Source organism: Saccopteryx leptura, chromosome 5 (genome assembly GCF_036850995.1).
Source record: "Saccopteryx leptura isolate mSacLep1 chromosome 5, mSacLep1_pri_phased_curated, whole genome shotgun sequence".
Taxonomy (NCBI): domain Eukaryota; kingdom Metazoa; phylum Chordata; class Mammalia; order Chiroptera; family Emballonuridae; genus Saccopteryx; species Saccopteryx leptura.
In genome coordinates, this window is record NC_089507.1 from 121,618,945 (window position 1) to 121,641,005 (window position 22,061).

The following is a 22,061-nucleotide window of genomic DNA, read 5'->3' on the forward strand; positions in this document are numbered from 1 at the left end:
AAAGGAGGTCACTAGGTACTTCTGGAGTTTTTACAAAAGCTCTCTAACTAGAGGTTACCCCTTTGCAATGTCAAAAATAAGCTATCATGATGGGTTTTTCATTTTTCCATTTTTGTTGCCCAAATATATGCCATTAGATTGCATTAATTTGCCCAGTGATTGATCAGTGGTAAAAACAAAAGAGTCGGGAGACAGAAACAACAGCAAAACATTTCTTAAATTCCAGATGGCCTGCCATACAAAGTGACATGGATTTGTCTTCCCGCTGAGTGAAGATTCAAAGAAAATTGGTTTACAAGACAAAAAAAAAAATTCAATGGGTTTTATTGTATTCTTGCCCCTGGCAGAGTGTAGATAAAGAATTAAAGAAACTTAACCTTGAGTAAGTACTTTTCAACTTGGAAATCAATGACTAACATTTTACACTAAGGCTCAGCAGATATAGCTGATGTGCATGTGCTCACCTTTGCTCTCCACATTAGCCATAACTTGAAGACATCCACATGGCGCCCGCACTGTAAAGCCTTGTCTCCGGTGTCGTAAGACAGGTCGTAGTGTTTATCTTGCTGGAAGAGGTAGGAGGCATGCATCTGGTTGCAACTCTGCATCAATCCCTAGAAGATAAGAGAAAATTAGGAAACTGTAACAACTGTCTAAGATGGTCTATTAGATTTACATCATGATGGAAATTATTAAGCAAAAATAATAATAAAAGGAAGAGACATTGAATATCATAGAGAAAGAAAACAGTAAGAATCAAATGAAAAAAAAAATCATGTGATAGGTAAACTCTGTGGGATAAATGGCTCAGGGTCCGATGTTACCAGAGTTCCGCTAGAGCAGGCATTTGCAAAAAAATAAAGAAATAAAATAAAATAAAAATCACATTCAGAGTGTAATGTTCATTCTTTGGGAGAACATCCTGATGGTCTGGTTTTATTGCAATATTAATATTTTGGAAACTCTATAGTTCTGTAAAATATTATCAGTGTGATTCTTCTAGGGTTTCATTCATGTTTAATTCAAGTACTTTATCGGTCGAATTATGTTTGGAAATAAAGCTTTTAAGATAGTTCATTACTATCACTTATAATGAAATCTAAAAAAATAAAGACATTGCTAGCACCCAATGGGTGTCTTAAACACCCAATATATCAACTGTCATGTTCCTCATTCGAGAGTGGTTAGAGCGCCTCTACTGAGCTTTCATACTCAGTGGAAAGTTTCATTGTCGGGACTATGATGGCTCCTTGGCACCGCAGCTTACTCTGGAAAACGGGGGACAAAATGACTGAGGTTTTCCAAAGGACAATAAATGAATCATGCTCTCTGACTAAAGCAGCACTGTCAGTCTCCTCATTAGAAACCCCACCATGTTTCAATTTGTCACGAACCACAGGAATCCTTTGACTCTTGCACTATATAATCGTGATTTTACAGAGGCTTTGGCATTCTCTTTTTCCTCTTGTGACTCATGATCAGAGAAGAAAAGACTGAAATGTGATTACTTAAGTTGAAGTTAGTAGTCATAACCCTTTTAAAAAATTATTCAAACTAAAAAAAAATGCAGCTTAGTTAAGATTTTTAACTAGGACTCAGCCTTGTGGTTTAGGCTTTATAGTCAGTGGAATTCGGTCAGTTAATAGTTAAATTTTTGAGACTAAAGGAAATTACACTATATATAATTGAAATAGGGCAGTAGAGAGACATAGAATCTGAAAAAAAAAAATCACTTCATCAAGAAAGTCGAAAAACTTTGTACCAACCTTCCCAGCCATGCAAACTTGCAAATAGGGGCCACCCCCGGGTGTGGACTGGTGGACAGACTGGGCCAGCTTCTACTGGGATAGGAAAAGGCACTCAAAGCACATGACCTCTAAAAGTTTGGAGGACACCAGTCTCATTGTGCAAAGGGATAAGTACAAGTGATGTTGTTTTTCTCATAAAGGGCCTTGGTGAGATAATATCCTGGTTCTGGGCCATTAAAAGGTTATAAAATAGTATGTCCCAAACTATGGTGACTACAGGAATAGGTGCTGTGCAGTAAGATAGTAGCCATGAAAGAGTTCCCACAATCAAATGTGAGAAATTCTGTATCATAAATTCCTTCCTTCCAGATATTTGCAATGTATGTCAGCATATTAAAGGCTCTGATATGCCCAGAAATAATTAAACTAGTTTTTAACTCTTTAATCGGATGTGCCACACACTTTTTAAAAAACAGAATTCTCTCATCAAACAATACGTAATATAATCTCATAGAATGATATTATTCCTTGGTTCCCAATAACGAAAATGCAGTCAGAGCTGGCTGCTAATCTGTGACCTCCCAATGAGGGAATTCCTTTTATCCTCTTACCTAATAAGTGATTGTCCAATCTTCATTCAATCACCTACCCTGATGAGGAATTTATTTCTACATAAAGCACTCATTACTTTTTGAGCAACTTAATTTTTGGAAAAGTGCTCCTTTTATTGACCTCCAACTTAGACCTAAAATCACGGTGAATTCAGATTTTATCGTGAGTCTGTATCACCCAGTGTTACTAACCCGGTTCCCTGAAACATCAAGAAAAAACCGAAATCTCTTCCACTTGAGTCATTTAAACTGCAAAGCCTGGCTAGCCTCTCAGCCCTTTCTTCCTCTCTTTTTAGACTAAGCATCTTTAGTTCTTTCAACCCCCTCTCTCACTGTTTACCAAGTGTTCTCCGCTGTGCACACTCCCCCTTGATGAGGTCCCATACTCTGTTTGGCACCGACCTAAGCAAACCACAGCAGGTGTGGTTTAACTCAGTGGTCCCCAACCTTTTTTGGGCCACGGATCGGTTTAATGTCAGAAAATATTTTCACGGACCGGCCTTTAGAGTGGGATGAATAAATGTATCATGTGACCGAGACAAGCATCAAGAGTGAGTCTTAGACGGATGTAACAGAGGGAATCTGGTCATTTTTAAAAAATAAAACATCATTCAGACTTAAATATAAATAAAACAGAAATAATGTGAGTTATTTATTCTTTCTCTGCGGAAGATACCAAATGGCCTACGGACTGGTACCGGTCCACGGCCCGGGGTTTGGGGACCACTGGTTTAACCAAAGGAAGTGGAGGACTACCACCTCCTTATCCCGAAACTCCACTCTTTCATCCCATTAATGTTTTGTAAATAGTAATTCTCTTTTAACCCTTTGTTGACCCCACAGGCTACAAGCACTATCCCGATGTGCTATGCTTTTTCACAAGTAGAACAATTTAGCCATGTGTGAAACATGACCTTCTTGTCTAGTCAAATTGTTTTTTTTTTTTTTTTTTTTTTTTTTTATATAATTTTATTTTTTTAATGGGGTGACATCAATAAATCAGGATACATATATTCAAAGATAACAAGTTCAGGTTATCTTGTCGTTCAATTATGTTGCATACCCACCACCCAAAGTCAGATTGTCCTCTGTCACCTTCTATCTTGTTTTCTTTGTGCCCCTCCCCACCCCCTATCCCTCTCTCATTCCCCCCTCCCCCCCGTAACCACCACACTCTTATAAATGTCTCTTAGTTTCACTATTATGTCCCACCTACGTATGGAATAATACAGTTCCTTTTTTTTCTGATTTACTTATTTCGCTTCGTATCATGTTATCAAGATCCCACCATTTTGCTGTAAATGTTCCGATGTCATCATTTCTTATGGCTGAGTAGTATTCCATAGTGTATATGTGCCACATCTTCTTTATCCAGTCGTCTATTGATGGGCTTTTTGGTTGTTTCCATGTCCTGGCCACTGTGAACAATGCTGCAATAAACATGGGGCTGCATGTGTCTTTACGTATCAATGTTTCTGAGTTTTTGGGATATATACCCAGTAGAGGGATTGCTGGGTCATAAGGTAGTTCTATTTTCAGTTTTTTGAGGAACCACCATACTTTCTTCCATAATGGTTGTACTACTTTACATTCCCACCAACAGTGTATGAGGGTTCCTTTTTCTCCACAGCCTCTCCAACATTTGTTGTTACCTGACTTGCTAATAACAGCTAATCGAACAGGTGTGAGGTGGTATCTCATTGCCGTTTTGATTTGCATTTCTCTAATAGCTAAAGAAGATGAGCATCTTCTCATATATCTGTTGGCCATTTGTATTTCTTCCTGGGAGAAGTGTCTATTCATATCCTCTTCCCATTTTTTTATTGGATTGTTTGTTTGTTTGTTGTTGAGTTTTATGAGTTCTTTGTATATTTTGGATATTAGGCCCTTATCTGAGCTGTCGTTTGAAAAAATCATTTCCCATTTAGTTGGCTTTCTGTTTATTTTGTTATCAGTTTCTCTTGCTGAGCAAAAACTTCTTAGTCTGATGTAGTCCCATTCATTAATTTTTGCCTTCACTTCTCTTGCCATTGGAGTCAAATTCATAAAATGCTCTTTAAAACCCAGGTCCCTGAGTTGAGTACCTATGTCTTCTTCTATGTACTTAATTGTTTCAGGTCTTATGTTTAGATCTTTGATCCATTTTGAGTTAATTTTTGTACAGGGGGAGAGACTGTAGTCCAGTTTCATTCTTTTGCATGTGGCTTTCCAGTTTTCCCAGCACCATTTATTGAAGAGGCTTTCTTTTCTCCATTGTGTGTTGTTGGCCCCTTTATCAAAAATTATTTGACTATATATATGTGGTTTTATTTCTGGACTTTCTATTCTGTTCCATTGGTCTGAGTGTCTATTTTTCTGCCAATACCATGCTGTTTTGATTGTCGTGGCCCTATAATAGAGTTTGAAGTCAGGTATTGAAATGCCCCCAGCTTCATTCTTTTTCTTTAGGATTGCTTTGGCTATTCGGGGTTTTTTATAGTTCCATATAAATCTGATGATTTTTTGCTCTATTTCTTTAAAAAATGTCATTGGAAGTTTGATGGGAATTGCATTAAATTTGTATATTGCTTTGGGTAAAATAGCCATCTTGATTATATTTATTCTTCCTAGCCAAGAACAAGGTATATTCTTCCATCTCATTATATCTTTTTCGATTTCCCTTAACAATGGTTTATAGTTTTCATTATATAAGTCCTTTACATTCTTTGTTATGTTTATTCCTAAGTATTTTATTTTTTTTGTTGCAATCATGAAGGGGATTATTCTTTTGAGTTCCTTCTCAGTTGTTTCATTGTTGGCATATAGAAAGGCTATTGACTTCTGTATGTTAATTTTGTATCCTGCGACCTTACTGTATTGGCTTATTGTTTCTAGTAGTCTTTTTGTGGATTCTTTGGGGTTTTCGATGTATAGTATCATATCATCTGCAAAAAGTGATACCTTTACTTCTTCTTTTCCGATATGGATGCCTTTTATTTCTTTGTCTTGTCTGATTGCTATGGCTAGAACCTCTAGTACCACATTAAATAAGAGTGGAGAGAGTGGACAACCCTGTCTTGTTCCTGATTTAAGGGGGAAAGCCTTCAGTTTAGTGCCATTTAATATGATGTTAGCTGATGGTTTATCATATATGGCCTTTATCATGTTGAGATATTTTCCTTCTATACCCATTTTGTTGAGAGTCTTAAACATAAAATTGTGTTGTATTTTATCGAAAGCCTTTTCTGCGTCTATTGATAAGATCATGTGGTTTTTGTTCTTTGTTTGGTTGATATGGTGTATTACATTAACCGTTTTACGTATGTTGAACCATCCTTGAGATTCTGGGATGAATCCCACTTGATCATGATGTATTATTTTTTTAATATGTTGTTGTATTCGATTTGCTAGTATTTTGTTTAGTATTTTAGCATCTGTATTCATTAGAGATATTGGTCTGTAGTTTTCTTTTTTTGTGCCATCCTTGCCTGGTTTTGGTATGAGGGTTATGTTGGCTTCGTAAAATGTGTTTGGAAGTATTGCTTCTTCTTCAATTTTTTGGAAGACTTTGAGTAGAATAGGAACCAAGTCTTCTTTGAATGTTTGATAAAATTCGCTGGTATAGCCGTCAGGGCCTGGACTTTTATTTTTGGGGAGGTTTTTAATGGTTTTTTCTATTTCTTCTCTACTGATAGGTCTGTTTAGGCTTTCTGCTTCTTCTTGACTCAGTCTAGGAAGGTTGTATTTTTCTAGGAATTTATCCATTTCTTCTAGGTTGTTGAATTTAGTGGCATAAAGTTTTTCATAGTATTCTACAATAATTCTTTGTATATCTACGGTGTCCGTGGTGATTTCTCCTCTTTCATTTTGGATTTTGTTTATATGAGTTCTTTCTCTTTTTTCCTTGGTAAGTCTTGCCAAGGGTTTGTCAATTTTGTTGATCTTTTCAAAGAACCAGCTCCTTGTTCTATTAATTTTTTCTATAGTTTTTCTGTTCTCTAATTCATTTATTTCTGCTCTGATTTTTGTTATCTCCTTTCTTCGGCTGGTTTTGGGTTGTCTTTGTTCTTCTTTTTCTAGTTCCTTAAGGTGAGAAGTTAAGTGGTTCACTTGGGCTCTCTCTTGTTTGTTCATATATGCCTGAAGTGATATGAACTTCCCTCTTATCACTGCTTTTGCTGCATCCCATAGATTCTGATATGTCGTATTGTCATTTTCATTAGTCTGTATATATCTTTTGATCTCTGCACTTATTTCTTCTTTGACCCATTCATTTTTTAAAAGTATGTTGTTTAGTTTCCACATTTTTGTGGGATTTTTTTCCTCTTTTTTGCAGTTGAATTCTAGTTTCAAGGCTTTATGATCAGAAAATATGCTTGGTACAACTTCAATTTTTCTGAATTTGCTGATGTTGTTTTTGTGGCCCAACATATGGTCAATTCTTGAGAATGATCCATGTACACTGGAGAAAAATGTATACTCAGTCACTTTGGGATGAAATGTCCTGTAGATGTCTATCATATCCAGGTGCTCTAGTGTTTTGTTTAAGGCCACTATGTCTTTGTTGATTCTCTGTTTGGATGACCGATCTAGAGCCGTCAGCGGTGTATTGAGGTCTCCAAGTATGATTGTATTTTTGTCAGTTTTTGTTTTAAGATCAATAAGTAGCTGTCTTATATATTTTGGTGCTCCTTGGTTTGGTGCATATATATTAAGAATTGTCATGTCTTCTTGATTCAGTGTCCCCTTAGCCATTATGAAATGGCCATTTTTGTCTCTGAGTACTTTTCCTGTCTTGTAGTCAGCATTATCCGATATGAGTATTGCTACACCTGCTTTTTTTTGGATGTTATTTGCTTGGAGTATTGTTTTCCAGCCTTTCACTTTGAATTTGTTTTTATCCTTGTTACTTAGATGAGTTTCCTGTAGGCAGCATACAGTTGGATTTTCTTTTTTAATCCATTCTGCTACTCTGTGCCTTTTTATTGGTGAGTTTAATCCGTTTACATTTAGTGTAATTATTGATACTTGTGAGTTCCCTATTGCCATTTTATATCTTGCTTTCTGTTAGTTTTGTGTCTTGTTTGATTCTTCTCTTTTGTTTTTCTTTCTTTTGTTTTTATTTGGTTGTATTCCATACATCTTTCCACTGTTGCTATCTTTTTTATCTCATGTGCTTCTGTGGTGGTTTTTTCAATGGTGGTTACCTTTGAATAATGAAAAGGGTCCCTACCCTGTTCATTGTAGCGAACTATTTTGTGAGTACTTTTGCACTCCATCGTCCTTTGCTACTGTTAATCTCCATCTTCTCCCCCTCTTTCTTTTTGTTGTTGTCACAGTTTAAATTTGGTTTTATTGTGTTCTTCTTGGAGCTTTTACTTGTGGCTCTGTTTTTTTTTGTTCTTTGTATCTGATTGGAGAACCCCCTTTAGTAATTCCTGGAGTGGGGGTTTTCTGATGATAAACTCCCTCATCTTTTCTGTATCTGTGAATGTTTTTATTTCTCCTTCATATTTGAAGGATAGCTTTGATGGGTATAGTATCCGTGGCTGAAAGTTCCTCTCTTTCAGGACTTTAAATATTGGGGTCCACTCTCTTCTAGCTTGTAGAGTTTCTGCTGAGAAATCTGATGATAATCTAATGGGCCTTCCTTTATATGTTGTATTCTTCTTTTCCCTGGCTGCCTTGAGAATTTTTTCTTTGCTGTTGGTTTGTGTCAATTTCATTATGATATGCCTTGGAGTAGGTTTGTTGGGGTTAAGAAAACTCGGAGTTCTGTTTGCTTCTTGAACTTGAGGCTTTAGTTCTTTCCACAGGCTTGGGAAGTTCTCATCTATTATTTGTTTGAGTATGTTCTCCATTCCATTTTCTCTCTCTTCTCCCTCTGATATACCTATTATTCTTATGTTATTCTTTTTGATGGAGTCAGATAATTCTTGTAGGGCTATCTCATTTTTTTTAATTTTTGAGTCTCTTTCTTCTTCTCTCTGTTGTGCCTCAAGTTGCTTGTTTTCTATTTCACTAATCCTCTCTTCTATCTGACCTGTTCTATTAGCTAAGCTTGTTACTTCGTTTTTCAGCTCGTGAATTGAGTTTTTCATCTCTGTTTGATTTGTTTTTATAGTTTCAATTTCCTTGGACATATATTCTTTGTGTTCATTGAGTTGTTTTCTAAGCTCCCTAAATTGCCTTTCTGTGTTTTCTTGTATATCTCGGAGGATTTTTAGGATTTCTATCTTGAATTCTCTGTCATTTAGCTCCAAGGTTTCCAATATATTAAATTTTTTCTCCATAGATTTTTCCTCATCTAGCTGTGTTACCTCTCTTTCTTTTGTATCCATGATATTCGATTTTCTCTTCCTTAATGGCATCTGAGGGTGGTTTTGTTGATAGTATTAATGAGATTTAATAAAAAATAAAAAGTTTAAAAAAAATCGAAAAGAGTTGTTTTTTTTTAAAAAAAAATTAATAATGAAATAAAGAAAAATAAAATAAAATAAAAATTTAAAAAAAAAAAAAAAAAAAAAAAAAAAAGGGAAATTATTCCCCCCCTCCTTTTTTCCTCTCCTCTCCTCTCCCCTCTTTCTTGATAAAATCTTGTGGTGGACTGTGAATTATAACAAACAATGCCTGTAATGGAGGGCCTGAATTGGGGAAAAGTAATAAAGGGGCAAAAAAAAAAAAAAAAAAAAAAAAAAAAGAATAAAGAAAAAAAAGAGCGTATGGACCCACAAAAAGCAAATAAGGAAAAAATTTGGGTCAAGAATAAAATGATTTGCTTTTAGGTGTTGGTTGTCTAAGAGTTATGATGAGAGGATTAAGAGGAAAATGGAAAAATGGGGGGACAAATTAAAAAATTACTATTGTATTTAGTGGAACAAGAACTAGATAATATGGAGAGCCAGGGATGGGAGCACTGCTAGTGAGTTAAAAAGGTGAAGTAAAAACCCCCCAAAATGCCACAAACATAAGTTTGAGTCCCAGATAAGATAATTTGTTTGTTATTGAGGTTTGAATGAGAGGAGATGTAAAGGAGAAAGGAAGAAACTAATATAGAGGGAGAAAAGAAAGAGAGAGAGAGAGAAAAAAAAGAGGGAACCACTAAAAGAAGAAAAAAGAAAGGAGAGAGAGAGAGAGTTAAGGGTTTTGGAGTGCAACCCTCATAGAGAGAAAGGAAGAGAAGAGAAAAGATAATGGGAGATGTAACACTTATGGGTAGTGTAGTTCAAGGAGAGGAGAGAGTAAGACCGGTAGAGAGTTAATCGTCCAAATTGGAGGAGGAAAAAAAAAAATATCAAGAATGAAGATAAGAGAAACAAACGAACAAATATAATAAAATGGGATAGGTTATAAAGTCTGCAGATTATTCTTGATTTTGAGAGGTTATCTTCTTGCTTTTTCTTTTGTCTCCCTCTTCCTGTTCGGTGACTCTGTACCCCGGGTTTTGCCCCTTTGCCTCGCTCAGGTGGAGGTTTGCAGTTGATAAGTCTCTATGGCAATGTCATGTATTGTGCTTTAGTCTCGTTGGCAGTCGAGGCTATTAGCATTTATAGGCTCCGACAGTGAGAGAGTCCGTGTTCCTGGAGCCTTTCTCCTAGTCTTTCCTTCCTCAATTAGTAGCCTGATAATCCAGCTATGGGGTTGCTGCTGCCTCTGCCTGGATAGTAAGAGGCTCAAAGAGCTGGCAACTCCCCACTCTATTTCCACTCAGCACAGGGCTCTGGGTAAGGCTCAGTCAGTCAGAGCTGCTAGCATAATCAGGCGGGCTTTCCGGCCATTCAAAGACCTCTGGCTCTGCCACTCTGTCCGGTAACACAAGCGGGCGCCCACTTCTGGGGCGTTTGGAGGAAACGCTCACTCACTGGCTGCGCGCGCAGACCAGGATATCCGGCCAGCAGTCTCACGCTCTGAGTGAAACCCCCAACCGCAGGGAAAAGTTGCAGCGTTGGAATTGAGTCTCGCTCCGTCCCTGTGCGCGGCTTTTGCAAGGCGCTGGGGCGGCCCGAGATTCCGCTTTGGCCCACACAAAGGCCCCTGACTCTGCCCCTCTGCGCGATAACACGGGCGCGCACCGCCGAGGCACTCGGAGGAATCGCTCACTCCTTATCTGCGCGCGCAAACCAGGATATGAGGCCGGCCGCGATTCCCTCTGAGTGAAACCCCCAGCAGCACGGAAAATCTCCACCGTTGGAATTAGTTCTCACTCCCTCCCGTGCGTGGCTTTCCCAGGGCGCTGGGGCTGCCCAGAGACTCTGCCCTCGGCCCACAGAAAGGCCTCTGACCCTGCCTCTCCGTGAGGCAACACGGGCACCCACTCTCGGGGCCTAGGAAGAAATCTCTCGCCCACTAACTGCGCACCGACCAGGAGACCGGGTAAAATGGCCGCGCCGCTTGTCTTTCTTTGTTTGGGTTTGGCGCGAGTGTTAGCTTGAATTGCCCGGATTGCCACAGGATCAGATTTTCCTTGGCTTGGATCTCCGTGCCACAGCCTGGTTCGGCCGTCTGTGTCGCGGCCTGGATGTATTCACCCCCTTTGCCCGCCTCAGTTTCTATATTCACAGTTACCAGAGAAAGCCGCCCTGTTTAGGTTAGTGAGGAAGGCGGAGCATTTCTTACTCCCTATTTCCTTCGGGGTTTGGTTATATATTTAGCCAATTTTTCACTCAATCATACCTTTGGGTGTATTGCGAAGCATCTGGAAGCTCCAAGTATAGGTTTTTCTGTTTCTGGTTGAAGATCTTGTTGAGTTTTGGGGGAGATTTATTGGTATCGCTTCCTACCCCGCCATTACTCTGACGTCATCTCCTGTCTAGTCAAATTGTAACCAGACTATGCTAGGATATAAGAGCAGGAGTTGACGATTATCCTCATTAACAATTTCCCCCTTTTGGTAGTTCAGTGTTCCAGCCTGTGAAATCGTCCCATATTCTGATTCCATCACTACACATATCTACTCTGTCCAATCCCACAGGTGGCCTGGGCCGCAGCCAGGAGAGACGTACCTCTTCCCTGACCAGGAGGGCGGAGCACTGCAGAGGGACGCCCATCATCTTGTGTGGATTCCAGGTCACGGAGTTGGCCCTGAGGGAAACCAATCGTGTTAAGAGGTGGCACCCATGACAAGCTCATTCCTCAGGCCCTGTGCACGGGCAGCAGAGCTCCAAGGTTCTTGGCACAGTTTTCAGACTCCAGGAGGACACTTAATTTGCAAAACCACAGTGGGTCTACAACCTTTTCCCTTTCCCATGGAGGCTTCCAAAGTGGTCTGAGAGCCCCTTCAGATGACTGGGATCATCCAGTCTGGGGTCCCGCCTTTAGCCACCAAGGAGCAGAGCACCAGGCACGTGAAGGCGCTGTTCTCGTGTGTGTCCTCTGCTTCTGACACAGGAGTGGCCTGGAGCTCAGAGCCAGAGCTCACTCCATCCACTGCTTCATTTTGGTTTTTCCCAACCCAGTTTCTCCTTCTTCTGCTTTCAATGGATTACCAAATTTCTTACATGCCTCATTTCATAATAGCTTCTAGCTCATCCCCTGCTTCCATTTCTTCTCAAATCTAGAGTTATGCTTCTAGACTGCAGGTGAAATATGCTGTGGCTCCTGTAGCAGTTTCCAATTGCTTTGGTTTCAACAAACTGGAAAAAGAGAATGCTCTTCTTTCAGTACTAGCAAGTCTAAGCTCAGGGGTTTATGCTATTTGAAAACTCTACACCATAGCCCTTATTCAGATTCCTTAATAATAATAATTGTTGTTATTTTAATCCAGACACAGCAATCATGTCTTAACTGACTACTGGTTTCCATTTTATCTTCCCCCAGCTCCACAGTCATCTCCTCACTCTGCTTATGGCTCTTTCTTCTTTCTAAATTGTTGATGCCTTCCTTTGACCTCCAGCCTACATTCAAGTGACAGGGTGTGGCCCACTGGGGAGAGCCCCAGCTGTGTGTTCAATCTTGTGTCCTTTGCACTTTCTTGTACCCATTTCCATCACACCAGACTATTTCTGTTCCCAGAAAATTCTATGCTCACGCTCCTAGGTCACCTTAATGCTATTTCCTCTTCCTGGGATGTCACCTCCCTTTGCCTCACTTGGCTAAATCCTACTTATTCTTTATGGTCCAGATCAAGTCTTATCTCTGCAGCTTCCTTTGACAGCATTCAACTTCTCTCCCTACGCTGTACTGTGCCCCTCCCCTCACTCCAGTTCCCCGGAAAGCAGCTGTCCCTCCTTGAGTTCCTCTCACTCACTCTACATGCTTAGCATGCAGGCGTGCCCCTGTGCCCCTCTTCTGAGAACCTGAATGTGTCCTTGATATAAACAGACTCACAAGAGGAGGAAGGTAAGTAGCTGCACCACGACAGTTGCCGTGATTGCTGCCCCTCTGAACAACACACTCAGGTTCAGCCTGCTCCCAGCACCTGAGGGGTGAAAGCCTTGAGGAGAAATGAGAATCTGGGAAGAACCTGGTCAGGTCAGCTATGTGAGGAGTGGAGGCTCAGGCGGCCAGTCAGAGAGAGCCCTTACTGGCCTGAAAAATCTTATCTGGGTCAGCGAGTAGTCCAGCTCTTCTTCTGGGCTGGTAACGAGGCAAGGAGCATAGGCAGTTTGAAGCCCGGTGGATACTACCCTAGAAAGAGGACTAAATGACTTTAGGACCAGTGACCTAGGCTCTAAGCAGTAGACAACAGTGGGCCAGGGAGGCAAGGGGGGAGCCAGACAGCCTGTTTGCACCTAGTGCAATCACTCCCTAGCTGTGTGATCTGAGCAAGTTACTAGATTTCCTTACCTATGAATAGAATACAGTACCTCATGTTAGGACACAGTTCTGTTCCTACAACAGTGTTGTAACCCAAATTTTGGTGTAAGTCAAAACACACCCTAGCCTAACACAAAGGGAACACTTGTCCAAAATGGCATGGGTACTGGGGATGCCAACCTCTTCACTCATACCAGGTTACTGTATATTCTTCTGTTCTGCGCAACCAAACTAGTTTACCCACATAGTCCATAAGTACCACACTAACGGTGTAAACCAAAACATTCGCATCTCAATTTTTAAGTTTTTATGGGAGTGAGCATCGTAAACTCCAAACGTTGTATGTCCAGACTGTTGTAACCAAGGACCCCCTGTAATAGTAAAGAGTTTGGGCAAAGTGCTTATAACTGTGTCTGACACACCATAAACATGAAATGAGGTTGGCTTTCACCATTGATTTCAACTCCATCATTTTTGAGCTCCCTGACGCTGGGTCCACCGACACTGCCATTCCACAATGTCCTGTAGCTCTGCCCCTCATCCTGATGGAGCACAGCTGTGTCAGCAACGATGCCAATGGAGAAGAAAACAGCTGTTCTCCATGTCTCTTACTGGAGGTGCTTATTTCTACGCTGTGGCCAATGTGTCTTTTTAGACTAGCAAGTGCCCAGGTCCACCAGTGACTGCCTGTTATTGTCCTGCCTCTTCTCAGCGGGCCACCTCATAGAGGTGAAAAAAGCTGAGCAGACTGATTCAATGACACAGGCTTAATTTGTTTGAAAAATGTTGGCAATTTATAAACAGCAGCCTCAGGTTTATTTCAGAATGTTTTGCCATGGGATTCAGACAAGGTGTCGCCTGTGACTTTCCACTAGAGAGCACGGAGTCCCCAGGGGCTGTTTTCAGACAGAGCCTGTGCCCTCATCTGCACCAGGAACTCAGCAGATCCCGAAGGAACGCAGTCACTTGCCCCTCCTCGCCTTCCAGGCTTCTCTTCCTCCTGAATTTCTGTGCCTTAGTTCCTTGCATCTTTTCTTCCTGCATCCAGCCCCCAAACCCGTGCTGCTTGGGGCATTCTCTCCGCCATCCCTGACCCCTGACAGGGCCCCGCGCGGTGTCTTCCTGCCTCCTGGGCTCTCTGCTCACTGTCCTCCCTGCCCTCAGCTCCTCTCCCCTCCACCGCCCCCTTTCCCCCCCCCCCCCCCCAATAGCCATCTGCCCAATAGCTCTGCTCAGTTCTGCCTTCCCTCTCCTCTTGAATCCAGAGTTATCTTTCCAAAGCACAGGTGACAACAGCACTCCTGGCTCACACCCCTTCTAAGGCCCCTAGGGCAGGGCTCTCCCAGCTTTCCCCAACCCGAGCACTACAGTGCTATCCATGCCCAACAGTGGCCCACACGGGGCAGGCGTGATTCCCAGCCCTGGGCCAGGGGTGGGGGGTGGGGGCTGCCTGCGCTCTGGACTGTGGCTCCTCACTGGCTTCCTGGGCACTGCCACGACTCCATCTCCACCTGCATGCAAACTCATCTTTCTCCAAGGACCCTTTCAAACCTGCAGGTCCCTGCTTGCCACCTTAAGTCCCTTCTCCTTCCAGGTCTGCCTGACAGAGCTCTGCTGCCACCCCCCTGTTTCCGAGGAGGAATCATTGCTTCCCTGGAGCCCTCTAAAGAGCTTGCCCGCTGGTCTCTGGGCCTCACTCCCTGGCCTTGTGTTTCAACCCACTGCCGATTGCCAGTCTTCCCTGATAGCCTCAGCCCTTTGAAGAAAGGATTCATAACAAGTGTGTCTTGGTGCCCTCACTGAACCCAGTGACTGGGCTTGCATGGCAGAAGTTCTGCCATTACTGACTTGAATTTTGGAACCTCCGGCTCTGAGAGGGCAGTAATTGGTAATGGGTCAGAAGCTGCCCTGGGACCTTCTGCTGGGCCAGAAACCTTGCAAGTGGCCCACAGCCCACTTGGGAGGACCAAAGGAGTCAGCTTCCAGTGCACAGAACAGGCTGCAAGCTTCGGGGCCTCTGGAACGCCCTCGTGACATTTGGACAGTGTCATGAGGAAGGAAGTGGCTTTCTGAGAAGTTGGTTGGTTTTCAATGGGAATGCCAGGCAGGGCTCTGGGAACTGTGCCATTCTGCAATGAGAACAGCACACAGGGATCCCTGTGACTACTGGGGAACGTGTGCACTTGGGGACAAGAACAACTATAGATTTCCTCCACTTTTGGGTGGATCCTAATGCTTGGGTAAATGTGATACCTCAAGTGAGGCCAATTTCCTTCCCACATTTGTGCCCATGCATATTATGCCCAGGGGTTTCCATGGGCCCCATAATCTTTTCACCAAAGAAAGTGTGCCTTTTGCTGATGATAAGTGAGCAAGACGGGTACTCTCCGGTAAATGGTGGCTACAGGGATACTGCTCAATGCAGAACACTACAGTACCTCCCTCATTTTTAGGACATCTCTGACTATTCCATTTAGTTGAGTTTGTTACAATACAGTTGTAAGAACTGTGGCAATTACAGAGGACTCTGTGTTCCATGGTGAGTGTTCTAAGCTTTGCTCTCAAATAATAGTCTTTAGTACCAAAGCGTGTGGGTGTGTATTTTTCCAAGGCTCAGGGTAGGTAATTTAGCGAGCTTTCAAGTGATCACCAGTGTAGGATGCTGCGTAGCACTTGGTGTTCCAGGTGGCATTAAAGGTAGAATAACAGATGCTCACTTTCTGTGCCCGTCAAAGAGAACCATAATGAAGGGAAGGTCCTGTGCACCGCACACCTCTCTCAAAAGTACACAAATTTATTTCCTGTTTTGATCAACTAAACAGGCACCTTCTAAATTGTTCTCTTTTGTTCATAGCTTCTCCTTGTTTACTTTCTTGCCTCCTCCTTAAGCTTCAGGCTCCCTGCAGCGCTTCGTGACTAAAGGAATGTGCCTGTGAGAAGGCCTGGAGGACCAGAAGCAGACACTAGAGCAGGGGGCCCCAAACTACGGCCCACGGCCCCCTGAGGCCATTTATCTGCCCCCGCCGCACTTCTGGAAGGGCACCTCTTTCATTGGTGGTGAGAGGAGCATAGTTCCCATTGAAATATTGGTCAGTTTGTTGATTTAAATTTACTTGTTCTTTATTTTAAATATTGTATTTGTTCCCGTTTTGTTTTTTTACTTTAAAATAAGATATGTGCAGTGTGCATAGGAATTTGTTCATAGTTTTTTTTTATAGTCCGGCCCTCCAACGGTCTGAGGGACAGTGAACTGGCCCCCTGTGTAAAAAGTTTGGGGACCCCTGCACTAGAGTTAGCTCAGTGCAGGAAGGGAACAGGTCTGTCCTCACCCGTTCACACCGACAGAGGCACCTGCAGTCATCATCAGGGTGGCTGCCTCGGGGCCAGCATCCTGCAGCACCGCGGAGCGGGCCCAGCTGCTGTCTCCCCAGCCTTCTTCTCTCTAATGAGGCAGCCTGCCCCTGACGGTCTCAGTAGCCCTGTCTTCCTGCACTCACGGGTTCTCCGGGTGTGAGTGGGCCTGGGCGTCTCACTGCATACCCTGTCTGTTTATTCTGGCCTGGCTGCTCTGCGTGCCCAGTGCTGACACATGCTGCCAAGTGCCATTGGCCTCCCTCCTCATCCTGGATCAGAAACTATGCCAAACTGTCTAGGGGCAGAGCCCGTGGGAAGCTTTTCCTGGGCAGCATCTGGCTATTTGGCAGGGCACGCTGGGAACTTGGCAGCCTTGGACAAATTTGGGCTTTCTCAGTTGCCTGAAGGGTCAGAGCCCACAACTACAGTTGGCCCGCTGTGTTGTGGTGGAGAACAGGGAACCCTGAGCTCTCTCTGCACATGGTCCGAAGCCCGCCCAAGGCTGGTTTTGTATTCTGTAATTTTTTTTCATTTTTCTTTGGATCTGAATATGCTTTATACTAACCAAATATTATCTCTTTTGTTTTTTACAGCTTTTCTCAATAATTTACTGCTTGGTTTCTGAATAAAGGGTGCTTTGCAGGACTCATCAGAGTTATAGCTGAAAAAAATCTATTATAGAGTGAGAACATGTTCCACTTTAAGTAAACTGGCCGTGTTAAGCCCAAGCCCAACATAAATTACAAGGTGCTTATTTGTTTTGCTAAATTATTTACTGGTTTATTTAAAGCAGTAGATATCTTCCTTTATGGAACCCAAAACAATAGGTCTTTTCCCTAGAAAACTATGGACTGCCTATAGTTTAAACCAGTGGTAGTCAACCTGGTCCCTATCGCCCACTAGTGGGCATTCCAGCTTTCATGGTGGGCAGTAGCGGAACAACCAAAGTATAAATTAAAAGATAGATTTAACTATAGTAAGTTGTTTTATAAAGATTTATTCTGCCAAACTTAGCGAAAATCAGACATAAAGTACTTGGTAAGTAATTATTACTATGTGCTTTAACTTGCTGTAACTTTGCTTTATAAAGTTTATAAAGTAAAGTTACTTCCCTACTTTATAAATCACCATTACTGTGGAACGGGTGGGCAGTTAGAAAATTTTACTACTAACAGAGATACAAAAGTGGGCAGTAGGTACAAAAAGGTTGACTACCCCTGGTTTAAACAGTTTTGGTGCTAGGTACAGAGACTCCAGGCAGGCCATTCCTGATTCTTTTGGAGAACCACGGGTCCCAGTTAGGAATCCATATACTTCAGAGACCTTCTCCTTGGGTCACTTGCTATGGGCTTTGGTTTCTTTCTGTTGATCACACATGTGAGTCACACGAATATGATCACATGAGGCAAGGTGCACGAGCACTGCACAGAGCGGTTTTACCTGCGTGCTGACAGTTCTTAGAAATGGGGTGAGACTTGCTTCCACCTTTAGCTTTCCCACTTTACATTATGAACAAGAAAAATGTGTGTACCTCTCCACGCCGCTCAGTTTCCACTTGTGTTTCCGGGACATCAGCAATCCCCCACCCCAAGCAGCCTGAAAGAGGAAGATCACACAAGGAAAAAGGGAGTGGTTTTCATTGCTGAGATTTCTGTGACTGGGTGTGTTTCACAACAGGGAGATTCTCCTTGACCCCAGGCAGTGTGGGGCTGGCCACCTTCCTCTAGCATTAGAATATCAAAGTTTAAATTGGGGGGCTAAGCCCTGGCTGGTTGGCTCAGTGGTAGAGCGTCGGCCTGGCGTGCAGGAGTCCCGGGTTCGATTCCCGGCCAGGGCACACAGGAGAAGCGCCCATCTGCTTCTCCACCCCTCCCCCTCTCCTTCCTCTCTGTCTCTCTCTTCCCCTCCTGCAGCCAAGGCTCCATTGGAGCAAAGTTTGCCCGGGCGCTGAGGATGGCTCTGTGACCTCTGCCTCAGGCGCTAGAATGGCTCTGGTTGCATAGAGCAACACCCCAGATGGGCAGAGCATCGCCCCCTGGTGGGCATGCAAGGTGGATGCCGGTCAGGCGCATGCGGGAGTCTGACTGCCTCCCCGTTTCCAACTTCAGAAAAATACAAAAAAAAAAAAAAATCCTAAAAAAAAAAGAAAAGTAATTGGGGGGCTATTCTAAGTCTCAGACTCTACCCCACATTTCTATGGTGTAACAGCCAAATCAGGGCCCTGTTCCCTCAGTCTGCATGAGAAAGAGGCGGGTTCTCCCTGCAGCCCAATCACCAGCTCTCTTAACCCTGGGAGGCTCATCATGGGATGGGGACGCTTTAAACATCTTCCAAATTGCAAGGAAAACTGTTTTGACAAGTCTGAACAATTCCAGAGGGAAGAAGCAGCTTCTCAACCCAATTTTACTGCTGTGTAATTTTGGATAAGCTAATTTCTCTACCAAAAACAAACAAACAACAACAATAGCAATTAAAACATGTCCCTTAAATTGCAATAGCAATCTTTAAAAATAAGATGTTAAGGTGGAGATTCATTGGGAAATATTAACATTTCTTGTGGTTAAAAATATTCCTGGAATAATTTTAAAGAAAAAAACCCTGTTAGGGTATAATTGCTTCCCCCCTCCCCTTTGTTGTAATTTTAGTTCTTTTACACATTTAAAAATTACCCAATATTCTAAAATGTGTAATCTTTTCAGATTTTTCTAGCTTAATTGTATAAACATTAAAGAGCATGAGTACATGGTAAACTTGACATGTTCTGAAGAAAGCTAATGCAATCAGTTAAAAGGTCTCCCGGCTATTGTAATCAGAAACCCTGAAGGAGAGGCCACAGCTTCTGCCGGCTTAGGGCACACAGTCATTGCTGTTTTTAAAATCGTCAGGGTCATTCTCTTTCTGAATCAGCCAGCAAGAGTTAATGGGCTCCCCAGTTCTGAGTCCAGGTCACTGATGGTACTCAAGTTGTTCAGCTGTTCCCCAGGGTCTTTGAGTATAAAACAAAGTGATGTCTGTTAGCCTAATGCGCAACTCACATTGTGAAGCAAGGAAGGAAAAGGAGATCAGTAACTGCTATGCAGGACACCTCTGGAATAAGAGAAATTTACCTAGCTTAGCTTGCAGACATTTTCTGCTCCTAAGAAAGGGGAATCAATTTGCTCTGAATACTCATCATAAAGCCAAAATGATCTGAAGCTGTGCTACTCACCAACATTCTTGCACCAGAATGTAAGTCAACCTGCGCTTCCTTCCCCGAGGAAGACTTGCGATCAAAAGCCGCCAGACAGCTCTAGCAAACTCTTAGCTTAGTGATGATCTGCTCCAGCTCCTTCTCTCCTCAGAGATCGTTAGCAGTTAGCAGATAGCTGCTAATCTTTGAACGTTCTTTGAGAAATATTGGCCTAAATTTAAATCTCTAAAAGTAGTCCTTCTAAAAATGGACTGTTTTTCATTTGAAAATGTTTTCATTGGCCCATCTCCATTTTTTTCTTTCTTTCTTTTTTTTAATTTGTCTAAGCCTGGAGTCAAAAGTCTCACATATAGTTTATCTTCTCAGCTGACCAAGCCAAGGCATCGGAAACTTGGTGGTAGGTATTTCTTAACAAGTTGTCAAACCTTCTTTCCTCCAGATGTATACAGATAATCTGACTTGAGTTTTTTACCCTTTGGGTTTCCTATATAAATGCAACTCCTAGTTACCCTCTTGATCATTCTTGCAGGGAAGTAAGCTCTGCATGTGTGTGAGTGCATGTATGTACGTGGGAGGCTGTGACTCAATGAATTTAGAATGAGCTCTAAGCCTGAGTCCTGGTCAAAGAAATAAGAATATTATCATGTCAGGAACATTAAAGCATAATTGCTCTCAGACTGCTTCCTATAAGTGTTGCATATTATGTGAGTTGTGTGCTATTTTGTCTTTGCAGCCTTAATAAACTGAATTTACTCTGGCTGGTTGGCTCAGTAGTAGAGTGTCAGCCTGGTGTGTGGATGTCCTGGGTTCCATTCCTGGTCAGGGCACACAGGAGATGTGACTATCTGCTTCTCTAGCCCCCTCCCATCTCTCTCTCCCTCTCTTTCTTTCTTTTCCCCTCTGTAGCCATGGGGCTCAATTGGTTCAAGTAAGTTGGCTCCTGGCACTGAAGATAGCTCCATGCACTCGCCTCAGGCGCTAAAGCAGCTCAGTTGCCAAGCAGTGGAGCAAGGCCCCCATGGGCAGAGCAATGCTGGTAGGAGGCTTGTCCGGTGGATATCAGTCAGGGTGCATGTGAGAGTCTGTCTCTCTGCCTCCCCACCTTTCACTTCTTTGTTATATGCGGCTTAAGTGTCTGTCGCCGATAACTTATTGGTTGCTTGCTTAACTGTACTAGCTAATGGGGTGAAGTTGCCACGGTATTCAACTATCCCGCCTTCTGGCATGCCACCTCACAAATTGAGGTTAAAGATTGGAGCAATTATTATGCTGTTAAGAAATCTTAACACCAGAAGGGGTCTTTGCAATGGTACAAGACTAGAGGTTCTCCAATTGAAAAATAATGTCGTAATAGCTAAGTCTTTGACTGGCTCCTCTAAAGGTGAAATACATGTCATTCCAAGAATTGATTTGGCTTCATCTCAAACAGGGTTGCCGTTTCAATTGAGACATAGACAATTTCCTGTAAAACTTGCCTTTGCTATGACCATCAATAAGTCTCAGGGCCAAACGCTTAAGCGTGTTGGCATTTTTTTACCTGAGCCTGCATTTGGACACGGTCAACTTTATGTTGCCTGTTCAAGAGTTCGTGAAAGAACGGATGTAAAATTAAAAATAATTGATGGTCCTCTGCAAGGCAAGCTTAAAAATTATGGAAAGATCTACACAAGAAATGTTGTGTACAAAGAGATCTTTGACATGTGAATTAACATTTTATTATTTAAATCACCTTTATTTATTGAGCTAGCGGTGGCTCTTAAGAAATGTACTGCCAGTGGTTTCCTTCATTGCACTCTACTTTAAGCAATTAAGCAAGTAGAAGGGGGAAACCCCGTGGGGCAGTAAGCAAAGGGGCGTCCTCGCCGCCTGCCCTGGGTAATTCAGTTTGAATTAGCAGACACCTTTGCACAAATCATTTAAATTACAATTTATAATATCTAGAACAGTGGTCATTTCGTATGACCGCTGGGCTTTCTAGTTATATATATATGGAGCTGAAATGTTACCATTTGAAAATAAGCTCCTAAAGTAAAAGAGAGAGACAGAAAACAAATTTTATCCCATGAGCCCCAGGGGAAAAACATGCAAGGATATTTTAGTAGCAGGCCCGACCAGATACTTACATCCACATGCATCCAGATCTTATACTTTTTGCAGATATCAGCGACAGCTAGGAGGGGATCAAACGCTCCATACACGGTGGTCCCAGCTGTGGCACTCACAAGAAAAGGAACAAATCCCTATGCAAACGAGAAAGCCCCAGGTCATGTAAGACAGGGGTTCAAGGATTCTTTAAAGTTGCTGACATAATTTCCCTCTATGATGCACACATGTGCACTTTTGGAGCCATGGGAAGGGTGGTTGAAAACTTGGAGCCGGGTAGGAACAGCGTTCACATTCCACGAACCGAGTTCTCCAGGCCAT

The 22,061-nt window shown here is 42.5% G+C and overlaps 1 protein-coding gene across 1 annotated transcript in view; it reads right to left on the bottom strand.

The window, feature by feature from the left end:
• Positions 1-22,061, bottom strand: part of GAD2 (glutamate decarboxylase 2) — a 96,369-nt gene that overhangs the window by 15,000 nt on the left and 59,308 nt on the right. The window contains exons 10-13 of the mRNA XM_066385614.1: positions 21,761-21,877; positions 17,979-18,043; positions 11,341-11,419; positions 465-614 (exon numbers count right to left, since the gene is read on the bottom strand). Coding sequence (XP_066241711.1) covers positions 465-614; positions 11,341-11,419; positions 17,979-18,043; positions 21,761-21,877 — 411 coding nt within the window. The remainder of the gene's footprint in view (positions 1-464; positions 615-11,340; positions 11,420-17,978; positions 18,044-21,760; positions 21,878-22,061) is intronic.